This window comes from Neophocaena asiaeorientalis, unplaced genomic scaffold (genome assembly GCF_003031525.2).
Source record: "Neophocaena asiaeorientalis asiaeorientalis breed wild unplaced genomic scaffold, Neophocaena_asiaeorientalis_V1.1 scaffold152, whole genome shotgun sequence".
In the NCBI taxonomy this organism is placed as follows: Eukaryota; Metazoa; Chordata; class Mammalia; order Artiodactyla; family Phocoenidae; genus Neophocaena; species Neophocaena asiaeorientalis.
The window spans coordinates 1,743,417-1,757,774 of record NW_020185338.1 but is presented as its reverse complement, the minus strand read 5'-3'; the positions used below and the strand labels follow the sequence as shown (position 1 = coordinate 1,757,774).

The window sequence follows — 14,358 nt, the reverse complement described above, 5'->3', positions numbered from 1 at the left end:
CATAGATGTGACTTATAACAGATGAATTTACTTCAGGGGTCAACAAATTACAGTCCAGAGACAAAATCTAGTCCACTGCTGACCCCTGATTTAGAGGATAGCAGAAAGAACTTTATGATTTGGTGGAAGGCAATTACACCTAAACAAAGAATACTGTGGGAAACAATCATCCGTACTCAGTGCTGAGAGAAATGCTATGTTCCGTATCTGGCAAATGTCAAAGGTAGGCATCTGTCAAAGTAATACCAACACGACAATGATCTTATCATGGGGAGAAGCCTGTGCTAAAGAAGCAGTTTATACCAAAGGAGCAGCCTGAAGAAATCCCCAGTGAGCCACGAATCCTGGTAGTAGCGTGATGGCAGCCTAGACCTGAATCTCCAAGTCTGCTCCCGAAGCATCTTAAAGAACAGCAAGAATGACTGTAAACCTCCACAACCTACTCCTTCAGCAAAACTTAGAGCCTAAGAAAACCCATACCCACCAAACAGCATGCGGTGAGCAGGCTGAGAAAGAACAGGGCAGGACACAAGCACTCACGGGAAGGTAGGAAAATGCAGTAAGACAGCAAGAGATAAATGAACATACAAAAATTAACAGCTCTCCTCTAGAAGATATGATTGGAAAGAAGACCCTACTAACATCAACAGATGATTGAATATCTAAGATTAACTTAAGAAATGTGAGTAGGAAGAAAATGATAAAAAAAACTCCTGAAGGTCTCAGAGGAAGAGTTCAACATATGAGAAGACATACCATGTTCTTGAACAGGAAAAACCCAAATCATAAAAATGTCAATTCTCCCTACATTTTTTAAAAAATGTAAAACAATTGCACTAAAAACACCCTAACAAGTTTCTCCCCCCAAAACCAGGCAATTTGATTCTAAAGTTCATGTTGAAAATAAACCAACATGATGGGCCCCCAAAAGCTCTGAAAAATAAGAGAAATGAAAGATAAAAGGGGTCTAGCCTGGCCAGGTATTAAAACATATTGTAAAACTTTGATAAACTAAAACAGTATGGTAATGGCATATGGTTCAACCAACCAAACAGGTCTGTCAGTCAGTCAGTAAGCAGACCTGAACATATATGAGAATTTAAGATATGAAAAAAGCAGAACCTCAAGTCAGTATAAACTTGGACTTTTTACTCCATGGTGTTGGGAGGAGTAAACATCCATGTAGATGTTCTCCACGCAAAAAATAAAACCATCCAAGTACTGAAAAACACATCGGTGAACTCCACAGGAGTTGAGGAGATCTTTCTAACTATGACTTAAAATCCATAAGCCATGAAGATAGTTTTTAAATAAATTCTACTATACAAAAATTTAAAAATTTTACATGGTAAAAACATCATAAAGTCAGAACAAATGGAAAATAGAAATATTTACTATGTATATCACAAATGTTTAATCTCTCAAAGAGCTCCTAGAAAATTGAGAAGAAAAAATGGGCAAAGGGTACAAACAGACCAGAAAAAGACAAATGACCCCCTTAAACATATGAAAAAGATGTTCAACTTCACTTAAAAAATGCAGATTAACTCTACAATGAGACACCACCTCATCTATGAGACAGGCAAATATTCAGAAGCTTGAGAATATGCTCTGTGGAGAAACAGATACTCTAATACAATGCTGGTGGGAGTGTAAAATGGTACAACCCCTATGAAAAAGTATATGCAAAATTACAGATGGCAAAAATATACATCGAGCAATCTCCTTCCAGGAATCAAGCCTACAGTTTTTCCCTATGCAAGTGGGAAATGACATGTACAAGTTGTACCCTGAATCATCAAAATAAAAGACTGGAAACAACCCAAGGATCCAGTCCTAGGGAACTGGTTAAGTATGCTATGGAACAGAATGTAATACTATGCAGGGATAAAAAAGAATGGGGCAGATCTTTATGAACTGATACAGAGTAAATGCTAGGATACACTGTTAAGTGAAAAAAAGAAAGGTCAGAATAGTATCAATACCTAGAGCAGGCTACTGCTGGTTATGACTGAAGACAGCTGATTATCAGGGACCCTGAAATACAGCACCATTTGAGTTTGCTCTTTAACTTCTAACTTTGAATATTGACAATTAAAGGGACTGCGTCTTGCCTTTCCATTAGAAACTGCATCTCAGGGAAACCAAAACATTACAGTGGATGAGAGAAAACCATACTCTTCAGAAGAATGACAACTAATAAATATAGAAGAAATGACAGATTTAGAAAAATCACCATTTTGCAACTCATGATGAAACAGTTGCTTTAAGAAAAAAGAATTATGAAGTGTTAAATGTTAAAACCATAAAGTGTCAAAACATCACAGAGATTATTTTCACTTCTAAGGAAAAAAACATAACTCCATTATAAATGGATCAGACTGTCATCTCTGTAATTGCCTTAGCATTACTAACAACCAGTTAATAGGTTCCTCTTGATATGATACAATATGAAATATGCAACATCACCTATGGTGTGTTCTACCTAAAATATTTAATGTCAATCTGTAAAGACTTTAGCTCTAATTTCCCAAATACTGGAATTTAGCAGAGGAATAACCTAAAGATACTACAAGATATTTTTTCAGACCAATAAACCAAGGATATAAAAAAGGGAATGTTCCAGATTAAGAGACTTCAAGGACATAACAACCAAGTGAGTGTTCCTGGTTTGGACAAATCAGCTGTAAAGGATATTATGGGACAATGAGTGAAATGTCAACATGAACTTGTGTGGTAGATGGCCACAAATTCTTTGCAGTCGCCTCATTAAGAAGTGAAGTCGGGCTTCCCTGGTGGCGCAGTGGTTGAGAGTCCGCCTGCCAATGCAAGGGACACGGGTTTGTGCCCCGGTCTGGCAAGATCCCACATGTAAAAAAAAAAAAAAAAGTCTATCGAGGGTGTGGAGAAAGGAGAACCCTTGGCACTGTTGGTGGGAATGTAAACTGGTGCAGCCCCTATGGAAAACAGTATGGAGCTTCCTCAAAAAATTAAAAATACAGCAACCATATAATCCAGAAATTCCACTCCTGGGTATTTATCTGAAGAAAACAAAAATACTAACTTGAAAAAATATATGCATCCCCATGTTCACTGCAGCATTATTTATAATAGGAAAAATATGGAAACAACCTAAGTATCCATTAATGAGTGAATGACTGAATAAAGAAAATGCTGTGTGTGTGCACGTGTGTATTTCTATATATATGTAAAATGGAATACCATTCAGCCATAAAGAAGAATGAAATCTTGCCATTTACGACACTATGGATGAACCTTGAGGGCATTATGCTAAGTGAGATAAGTCAGACAGAGAAAGACAAATACCATATGATCTCACTTTATGTGGAATCTAAAACAAAGAAGCAAACAAATCAAGCTCATAGCTAGAGAGTAGACTGGTGGCTGACAGAGGTGAGAGATTGAGGGGGATAGGCAAAATGGGTGCAGGGAGCCAAAATGTATAAACTTCTATCTGTAAAATAAATAAGTTATGGGGATGTAATGTACAGCATGGCGACTACATTTAATACTACTGGATTGCATACGTGAGAGGCCCTAAGAGAGTAAACCTTCAAAGTTCTCATCACAACCAAAAAAGTTCTGTAACTGTGTGTGATGGATGTTAAGAGACTTCCTGTGGGGATTATTCTGCAATATATACAGGTATCAATTCATTACGTTGTTTACCTGAAACTAATATAATGTTGTATGTCCATTATATTTCAATTAAGAAAATCTTAGGGGCTTCCCTGGTGGCGCAGTGGTTAAGAATTCGCCTGCCAATGCAGGGGACACAGGTTCGAGCCCTGGTCTGGGAAGATCCCACATGCCGTGGAGCAACTAAGCCCGTGCACCACAACTACTGAGCCTGCGCTCTACAGCCCGCAAGGCACGACTACTGAGTCTGTGTGCCACAACAACTGAAGCCCGCACACCTAGAGCCCATGCGCCACAACTACTGAAGCCCGCGTGCCTAGAGCCCATGCTCCACAACAAGAGAAGCCACCACAATGAGAAGCCTGTGCACTGCAATGAGGAGGGGCCCCTGCTCACTGCAACTAGAGAAAGCCCGTGTGCAGCAACAAAGACCCAATGCAGCCAAAAATAAATAAATTCATTAAAAAAAAGTCTTAAAAAAAAAAACGTGAAAAGAAGCGAAGTCTATTTCCCTACTCACTAAATCTGGGTTGGTCTCGTGTTAGAAGTAAGGCTCATAGGGGCTTTTGGCAGGACCTGTTAGGCTGAGCCCTGGCTCACGAGCTTCCAGGGGAACAGCACAGGTTAATGTGTCTCTATAGAGCTCATGAAGTCGGTTTAATTCATGCATAAACATGAGTTCAGTTTTCATATGGCTTTTTTAGAGACACAAGCCATTGTGCATAATTGAGCCAAATCCTTCAGTTCTTGTGTTTAGAAAGGTAATCAATGTGTGTTTTCTCCTCTTAATCTAGTGTGTGCAGTTACACATCTGTCTGTGGATAAACTCATAATGTTCATTGCTTAGCATCTCCTATGAACTGATTTCCAGGGAGGAAAACCAAAAGGGAAACCTCCAATTCCTCTCCTTTCAGTAAATGTGGGGGAGATGGTTGGAGGCTATGGGCTCAACAGTGAAGTTCAGCTGTGTGTGGCGAATTTTTAGCAGTCACGTTATTTTTTGTGGTATGCAGGCCTCTCACTGTTGCAGCCTCTCCCATTGTGGAGCACAGGCTCTGGACACGCAGGCTCAGCGGCCATGGCTCATGGGCCCAGCTGCTCCGTGGCATGTGGGATCTTCCTGGACCGAGGCACGAACCTGTGTCCCCTGCATCGGCAGGCGGACTCTCAACCACTGCGCCACCAGGGAAGCCCAGCAGTCATGTTCTGACTTGATGTGAGGAGGCTCCACATCCACCCCTCTGTGGGGACAAGTAACTTGTGAGATTAACCCTGGGAGGCAGGTGGGTCAGTGTGGAGAACGAGAGAGGCCCTGCCTGGCTGGGGAAGAGGAATCGGTGGTACCAGGAGAGCAGTGGCAGCCCTCCTCCCCTTCCACCTTGAGGAGGAGGTTCCAGGAAGTTGCCCCCTTACCTGAGCTCCAGTTCAGGTGGACTTGCTTTAGGGCCCCTGACACAGTAGCTGGAGTCCTGCCTCTTCACTGCTAAGTGGAATCTGGAATCTCTCATCTACCTCTTAGTCAATCAGTTTCTACATGTGAGAAGCAAGCCTGTGGGCCAGTGTCCTCATACATGCTGTGGACTTAAAAAATAATTCAGTGGTTCCCTGGAAAACCAGTCCCAGGGTTCCTACAATTGGTAGTTTCTACCTGAATTTTAACTGGTATTGCGTACCTAGATTTTGATCGGTTAGCCTTAATTATACCTTGGCATAATCATTTCTGGTGACCAAATCATAAAGTTCTATCAGGGCACCTGTGTCAGTGGTGCTATGCTGGTCAAAATTTGAGACTTTGAAATAAAAAATTTGTCATATTCATGCCTCAAAAAAAAGGAAAAAAAAAAGAAAGAAGTGAAGCTATGTAAGTTCCAGAGCCTGGCCTCATAAGGCCTTGTGGCCTCTATGTTTGCCTTCCTGGTTATCTTCATGAGCTGCCCTGAGACTGCCATGATGTGAAGAAGCTGATCTACTACTGCACTGGGAGGATGAGAGGCCACGTGAAGAAGAAAAGAGGTGCCTCAAGCAACAGCAGCACCAACTTTCAGACACAAGAATAAAACCACATTAGCCATCAAGCCCAGCCAGCTCTCCAGCTTACAGCCACATGAGCAAGCCAGCCAACCCATAGAATCATGAGAGATCTGCCCAGCCAACCCAGAGAATCATGAGAAAATAAATCATTGTTTAAGCAACGAAATTTTAGAGTGGTTCATTATGCAGCAGTAAATGTGTATCACTGAATATTAAATGAAATGAAAATTTATTAACCAGGAAAGGTGGACATCATTGACTGAAAGAAAACAAAAAAAAAAAGCCATTTACAGAGAAGCAAGAAGAACTACAATCCTGCAGCCTGTGGAACAAAAACCACATTCACAGAAAGACAGACAAGATGAAAAGGCTGAGGGCTATGTACCACTTGAAGGAACAAGATAAAACCCCAGAAAAATTAATGGGATCTAATGAAACTTAAAAGCTTTTGCAAAGCAAAGGAAACTACAAATAAGACGAAAAGACAACTCTCAGAATGGGAAAAATATTTGCTAACGAATCAACAGACAAAGGATTGACCTCTAAAATATATAAACAGCTCATGCAGCTCAATATTAAAAAAACAACCCAATCAAAAAATGGGCAGAAGACCTAAATAGACATGTCTCCAGAGAGGACATACAGATGGCCAAGAAGCACATGAAAAGCTGCTCAACATCACTAATTATTAGAGAAATGCAAATCAAAACTACAATGAGGTATCACCTCACACCTGTTAGAATGGGCATCATCAGAAAATCTACAAACAACAAACGCTGGAGAGGGTGTGGAGAAAAGGGAACCCTCTTGCACTGTTGATGGGAATGTAAATTGATAACAGCCACTACGGAGAAAAGTATGAAGGTTCCTTAAAAAGCTAAAAAATAGAATTACCATACTACCCAGCAATCCCACTACTGGGCATATACCCAGAGAAAACCATAATTCAGAAAGACACATGCACCCCAATGTTCACTGCTGCACTATTTACAATAGCCAGGTCACGGAAGCAACCTAAATGTGCATCAGTACATATATACAATGGAGTATTACTCAGCCATAAAAAGGAACGATATTGGGTCATTTGTAGAGATGTGGATGAATCTAGAGACTGTCATACAGAGTGAAGTAAGTCAGAAATAGAAAAACAAATATCGTATATTAACACATATATGTGGAACCTAGAAAAATGGCACAGATGAACCAGTTTGCAGGGCAAAAATAGAGACACAGATGTAGAGAACAAACGTATGGACACCAACGGGGGAAAGTGGCGGGGGGGGCAGGGGGTGGTGTGATGAATTGGGCGATTGGGATTGACATGTGTACATTGATGTGTATAAAATTGATGACTGATAAGGACCTGCTGTATAAAAAAATAAGTGAAATAAAATTCAAGAAAAAAAAGCTGGTTACAAATCCTATGTACAGGACAATTTCACTTTGATGAAACATACATGCATGCAGACACACAGACAAAAAGATCTAGAAGGATATACTAGGTAATAACAGAGAAATATATGTATAATGAGGTAAACTCTGGGTAGTGAAAATATATGTTTTCTCTTCTTATTTTTGTTTTCCTATAGCTTCTATATGCATATATATGCTTTTGTAGTAATAAGGCAGTTGTTAAAAATATGTTTATAAAAAGGTCTATTGTGTTTACTGATTCATCAGAGCAGAAAGTCAGCTGGATCCCTGAAAAGCTTGACTTGTAAATTCTTGCTATTAACCTCTAACAGTACCCCAAAACTAGATAAAGTAAGTTAATCAGTAAGCCTTTAAAGACAGTTATGGGCTGAAACTGTCTCCCCCAAATTCATATATTGAAATCTTAACCCCCAACACCTCAGAACGTGACTGTATTTGGAATCAAGGCCTTTGAAGAGATAATTAAGTTACTAAAATGAGGCCATTAGGGTAGGCTCTAATCCAATCTGATTCCTGTCCTTACAAGAAGAGAAAATTTGAACACAAAAAGGGACACCAGGGGCGTGAATGTACAGAGGGAGGACCATGTGAAAAGGCAGCAAGTGGGGGGCCCTCTGCAAGCAGAGGAGAGAGCCCTGGGACAGACCTTTTCCTTATGGCCCTCAGAGGAAACCAACCCTGCTGGCACTTGAGTTTAGACTTCCAGGTGCCAGAACTGAGAAAAAAGAAATTTCTGCTGTTTAAGCCACCCAGTCTGTGATATTTTGTTATGGCGGCCCTAGCAGACTGAGACAGTACTTGGAGAACTGACCTAGCGTGAGTTCTAAGCACTGCAAATAAATAATGGAACTATTAAAAACAGTTTATAATAATGTCCTGTTCAAGATTTCTCAAAAGTTTTGTCTTTAAAGTCAAATAGGGACTTTCCTGGCGGTCCAGTGGTGGTTAAGACTCCACGCTTCCACCGCAGGGAGCACAGGTTCAATCCCTGGTCGGGGAACTAAGATTCCACATGCCACGCGGTATGGCCCAAAAAAAAAAAAAGTCAAATAACAACTACAGACATGCACAAAGAGAATGACAGTAAACATATCCACATGGAGAGGAGGCAGAGAGCATGCTTTCTAAATGCACTGCCATACAATGGAACGAGTTCACTGTCTACATTCTACTTGTGAGCTGGCACAAGAGATGGGTTTTCTTATCTTGGTTTGTATTTATTTATTTGTGGGTCACTGACAAATAGCAAAAGTAATGAAGAGCCAACAACAAAAAAAGCAATATTATCAAGGACTATTTGTTTTTTAATCAGATCCAACATATTTCACTCATCTACTTTTAAGTCAAAAATATCAGGCTGGCCAAAAGGTTCCTTCAGTTTTTAAGTAAAAATGAAAGACACATTTTTTATTTTCACCAAGAACTTTAATGAACAACGTATTCACTGAACCTTTTGGCCAACCCAATATTATTTATAAACTATACTATTACAATAAACAATTTTTAAAAGATTGAGTCCAGTTATGGTCAGAAAACAGAAAAAAGAGAGAAGAGAAAGAAGCTGTGGTGTGGTGATGTAGAGGCCAGGAGTTAGGGTTCTTACTACTTCTGGCTACTATGATCTTATGTCCCCTACAACCTACTGGGTAAAAATACAGAAGGAATTATATTTAAAAATCAGTAAATAACAGCTGAGCAGATACACACGGGGGCAGAATGAAGGCCTGAAACAACAGGCAGATGATAACATTAGTGGAGACTCTGACAGGACGGGAGAGACTGTGGCCTATGTGTATGAAAGATTTGGGATGGTTAGTTGACGGTAAGCACTGCAAGATACGCCTGAAGTGTAACTTCATGACTCAAAAAGTGAATGCAATTTTAGGCATCACTAATAAAAGTATAATTTTCAAAATGAGAGTATTCGATAAAGTTGCCAAATACCACTAGTAATCAAAGAAAACAGGAGACTGTTGGGCAGACTTTGAAATGAGTCAGATCTGAGTTCCAATCTTTATTCTCAAGCTTATACAAGATACGTGACTGTAGGAAATGCAGCTTCCAGAACCTTCAACATCTCTAATGAGAGGACTCTGGCAGTGTTGTAGGGGTCAGTGATACTGTGGGTAACACCTAGTGTGGTGCTGGCACACTGAAGACACTCAAGAAATAGCTAATGCTTACAGAGCACTGTGTGAAATTCTACCTCATCTAATCCACAGAAGAGATCAATAACAGGGAATTGTAATACATAAGTGCAAATTCTCAAAAGAACAGGACTAAAACTATAACAGAAGAAATAGTCTATGATGGAAGAGTATAATACTCTAAGTACTGCCATGTAGGAATAGAAAATGGTACAACTTTTCTGCAAAGAAATCTGGCAATATGCACAGAGGACATTTCCAAAGTCCATATACAATGGTCCAACTCTGGGAAAGGAAAGGATTCAGAAAGTGTCTGTGGGGAGAAACGGGAGTGAGCAAAGGGTTGACTGATTAGTGGGTATCTCCATGAAAAGCAGGTTTATCACCAGAAAAACAAAGCATCTCTAAGAATAGAAATCTTTTTTTTCTTTTTCCTAATTACTGATTTCCATAAATATCCCTTGTTGGCCCAAACTTGTACGTTCCTAAGAATTGTGGCCCACTTTCCCACTCAGCTCAGCACATCTGAATGGAAGATACCACCCAGGGAAGCAGCCACCCAAATGACTCAAGTGTTTTAAGATTAATAAAGGAGTGTGGAAGAGAAGTACACAAATTCCTTCAGGACGGGAGGTCCCAAATCCAGAGCAATTCATGATGTTCAAGGAAATGCCACCACTGAGAGAGGAATGAAAGTCAAAAGATTTCATTTCTTCGAAGTCTGAAGTATGCTTCCTTTTGAGTGCATTACGGCACAAGACCCAAGTTTTCGTAAAATGTCAAAAGTCTGATAACAACTGACACTTACCTAAAATGAGATGAAGTTTGGTTTCTGTCTGGAAAGCGTAGTGCAATGTCACCAAAAACGGCGACTGCCTGATGTGCTCTAGGACCTGTCGTTCTGTCCTTGTGTGCTCGGTGGTTTTGGCCTTTTGAACTATTGTTGCCTTTTTCAAAACTTTCATGGCATACAGCTTTCCAGCATCATGACCACTTATTTTACGAACTAGAAACACTTTTCCATAAGCTGAAAATGAAAAGAAAAGAGAAAAAGAGTTAAAAGGCTACACAGGCAGAGTGGTAATTTAGTGCAAGTTGAAAGTTACAATGCACAAAGGAACACTCTTTGAATGAAAACGTATCCTTAGTGCTGTTTCCAATAGTTCTTTGATATATTTCTTCAGTTTTATGTCAGACATATTTCTAGGTCTAGGCCTCAATGTTTACATATCTAATCACTGATGACAAAGTTATGCTTTCACTCTTTTACTGTTATTCTCTCCTCAGTATTTTTAGCTGTAGGAAACTAGCTCTTATTATGGTCAATTAACCACTAGGTTTTGCTGCTGTTGTAAACAAATGAAAATAGTTCTTAAGAATCTCAAAAAACAAAAAATCTCATACACACATATAAATTAAGTACCTCAAGTACTCCTCTATACTTATTTAAAAAGTCTAAAGCAACATAAGCTGACATTATATAAACAAAAGAGATCTTCAGATGTGAAAGACATCAAAAGACCCTAAACTGCAAGCAGTACCAACAGAAGCCCCTTTACATCTCTGGGCAGTAATTCACAGGTTAGTGGGTCAACCTCGCCACATTCTCCCTAAGTGAGGGCTCAGTTGGGCAAATCCTGTGTGGAGTGCCACTACCCTAGGTGAGGCATTGGGGCCACATGGGTACTGTGCCCAGAGCAGGTATCCACGTTTATTTCCCTAGGGAAGTGGGAAGAGGGCACAAAGAGTTGGGACGAAGGAGGAAGGGGAAGGCAGGCAAAAACCCTGAGAGGGAAGGGGTAGGCCCCCAATTCATCCCTACGAGGTATAAAGGCTCTTCTCTTCTCAAAATGCAAACACCTCCTGGGATGGTTGAGCCCAGTCCCACTTTGGAAGTTAAGTGCACTCATCAGACCATTCTGGAGTTGGTCTGATTTCTGACCCAGACTGGTGCTTCCGTAGACCCTGCCCACACCTCGACAGTATTTAGCACAAAATCCTATTCTAATCCAGCCACTAGACCAAGAGAGCTTTAAGGGAAGGGCTCTTGTATCTTGGCTGCTTTTTGGTTTAGTACTTCAGGAAGTAAATGAGTGCCGACCCAAGATGTACAACAGACAAAGAACGGCGGTGGTGCTCCTGAGGAGGGAGAGAAACGACATTCCTCAAGGACTTGGCGATGCAGTCTCCGTGCTAAATATACTCCACACAGTGATTCACTCACTCCTCAGAACAGCCAGTGAAGTTGGTACTTTCAGTAATTCCATTCTGCAGATGAGGAAGCAGATTCAGAATACTTAAGGAAGCAGCCAGAAGACTTGGGTAAAAAGTGGCAGAGCTGATTCAGATGAAAGCAGTGTGATTCCAGGGACCACACGCTTAACCATTAATGAACTTTTTCTTTAAATAAGAGAGATTCTTCTTCGGTACTAGAAATCGGATGTTCTGGATTTTAATAAAACCAACACCGTAAACATGCTGAACACATTCTGGGATACAGTAAAAAGTTCATAAAAGGTTTGTGTCTTATCTCGCTGTAAATAAAACAATTATAGATTGAGAGTTTAGTAAGGCAGAAGTGAACCAAAAAAGAAAATGACAGCTTTTAGAACCTAACAAATTAACCTAAAGTATACAAATGAAAAAGTTAATCTATTCAAAAGCAGTGAAGTGAAGCTAGAGAATATTCTAAAGCAGAGTACTATACCTTCCATGGAGTAAGGCACTGTAAAAACCCAGAAGAAAGTCAAGTCCTCTGTAAGTACGGGGCTTTTGTGTTCCCTACACACACGGCACCTGCTCTAGATTCCTGTTCTGAGATTCCTATCTCCAGAGTGCTGTGGTCCTTAGAAATTATGTTATCCATCTATCTTCTCCAACAAAGAAAATCTTTCTACAACGTCACGGAAAGATGGCTATGAGCTTCTTCCCAGTGTTCACATGTGTCTTTCAGTCCAGGTGCTGACCAATGTGGCAGATGGACCGCAGGGTGTTAGCATCTAACAGCTGAGTACCTGTCAGGCACTTTAGAGTTGGATTACTTCATTTGATTCTTCTCACATCCCTACAAGGAGGTGAGGATGACCTCCACTTTACAGATGAAGAAACTGGAGCGTAAAGGAACTGGGTCCCTTGTCCAAGGCCATACTTGCCCATGTGGCCTGACTCCTGAGCCTACACTCTGAGTAGTACTCCAGCTAGCTGCCTTCCTAAAGTGAATGACCTCACAGGCAAAGAAATTAGGAACCAGACATTAAAAAGAAGTCACAATACAGGTTAGGTGTTCTAATGGTGGAATAGACACAGTACTACTACTTCCAAGTAGAGGAGGTTTCATAAAGTCGCTCATTTTATTGATGGGGTGATCTAAATACTCAAAAAATACGCCTTACCTTGAGTGGGAACAGGCCTTTCTACAATATTCATCTGTTATCCCTTCTATACCTTCTGGACTTACAAAAAATAATATTACTCTTCTTTTCTAAGAGAATTTGTAAAATATTTAAAAATACTATTATGCCATCTCATCCAAGCAAAATGTTATTATTCCCTAAACCATCTAAAAGTAAATGACTTTAAGACTTTGTACCACTAGGAGGTGCCCTATATGTGTTCCATGAGTTTGTAAATACTTTTTCTTTGATTTCTTTCCTATTACCTTAAAAACGTCATATATCACTCCAAATAAATGTAAGGTAGCAAAGGACACTAATGTATGTGGGCAAATAATATAAAATCATCCTTAATGCCACGTTATACACTGTACGGTCAAATAATAAACAGTCATCCTCCTGCCATGTGATGATATCCAGAAGTTTTCCAATAATATGAGCTAAAGACTACATATCCTGCCTTTACCATTACTTTTATCTATCAGTAAAATGTCGGGGGAAAAAGTATGATGAAGCTCACAAATCTTTTGATTTTACTTTTAGAATTTCCATGATTAATTAAAGCTATGGTACTTCTATCACATGGTACCTGCCAATAGATGCTTACGACAATAAACTTCAAGAAGTGCTTCACAATGTTCCAAGCAACAGATATTTCAGACAAACAGGATCTTACTTACAAGTAGGCTGCTTAATGAAACAGAGTTTGCCTCCAAACAGCGTTTTCTGAAGCACCCATAAGGCTGCTTATCACATTGCAAAAGGGGAAGAAGACACATTCACTGCTGGAGAGACCCTGAAGAAGCCACCTTCTCTGATTGAGCTGGTTTTCAGATTAGTACAGAGGGAGAAAGTGAAGGAGTCCTTCTGTTGAGGAGTGCCATCCAGTCCAGAACCGCCTACATGTTTTCCAATATCTTAAGAGGGGCCACTGCAACTGAACTTGGTGGCAATAGTATTTCCTTTTCGTCTGTAATGAGATGAATGACTACCTTGTTGTGAAGCCAACTCCTGGCTTTCGTTCACTGTGTGCTGGTGTTGTTAAAGAATTCCTATTTTGAAAGCATCTTTTGCAAACTGCAAAAGCTACCAATGGTGGAAACTCTTTTGGCCGAAAAAGGTAAACAGTAGTACTTCCTGCTCAGATGGAGCCCCTAAAATGGACGTTTAGCAACACAGCTGGGATTTGCTGCTGGTAAAGAGACTAAGCTTCAGGCTTCAGCATAACTCTAATTTCAGCATCAACATGCAATGACTTCAGACGCACTCCCAGCAATCTTCACAGAAGCTGTGTGTACTGCTCTGATCTTATCAATTTCTCCAGAGCCAGGGCCTTTCCAAGATGCTCTGTCAAGAAATGTGAGCAGAAGAGGGCGTGGAGTTCACTGGTTTCCCAGAGGACAAGGCTAGCAGCGCTTGATGGGACTTGAGGTAGAAGTTCTACTTAACAGATTGAGGGAAAGTAAACTCTAAAAATAAATGACAAGAAGGATTAATTCCTGACTTAACTTGACAGACACCTACGACCATATGAATGAGGTAAATCTTTCAATTCAGGGCCCAACAGACACTGTTCTGGATGTTACCGATAACCTGTGTGCTCTTACAGCTGCAGGTTATAGCAGCCGTTTCAAAGAGAAGACTGGATCCAGACAACCATGTAAGCTTTTCCAAAGCTGGAGGAAGAATTCCAT

At 40.3% G+C, this 14,358-nt stretch overlaps 1 protein-coding gene across 2 annotated transcripts in view; it reads right to left on the bottom strand.

Moving 5' to 3' along the window:
• The window catches only part of RPS6KA5 (ribosomal protein S6 kinase A5), a 174,909-nt gene that overhangs the window by 89,688 nt on the left and 70,863 nt on the right, over window positions 1–14,358 (bottom strand). The window contains exon 3 of one of the 2 annotated variants that reach the window (XM_024736245.1): window positions 10,081–10,299. The exons of the other annotated variant lie outside the window; for it this stretch is intronic. Within the exon in view, the coding sequence (XP_024592013.1) occupies window positions 10,081–10,299 (219 nt within the window). The remainder of the gene's footprint in view (window positions 1–10,080; window positions 10,300–14,358) is intronic. 2 annotated transcript variants of the gene reach the window in all.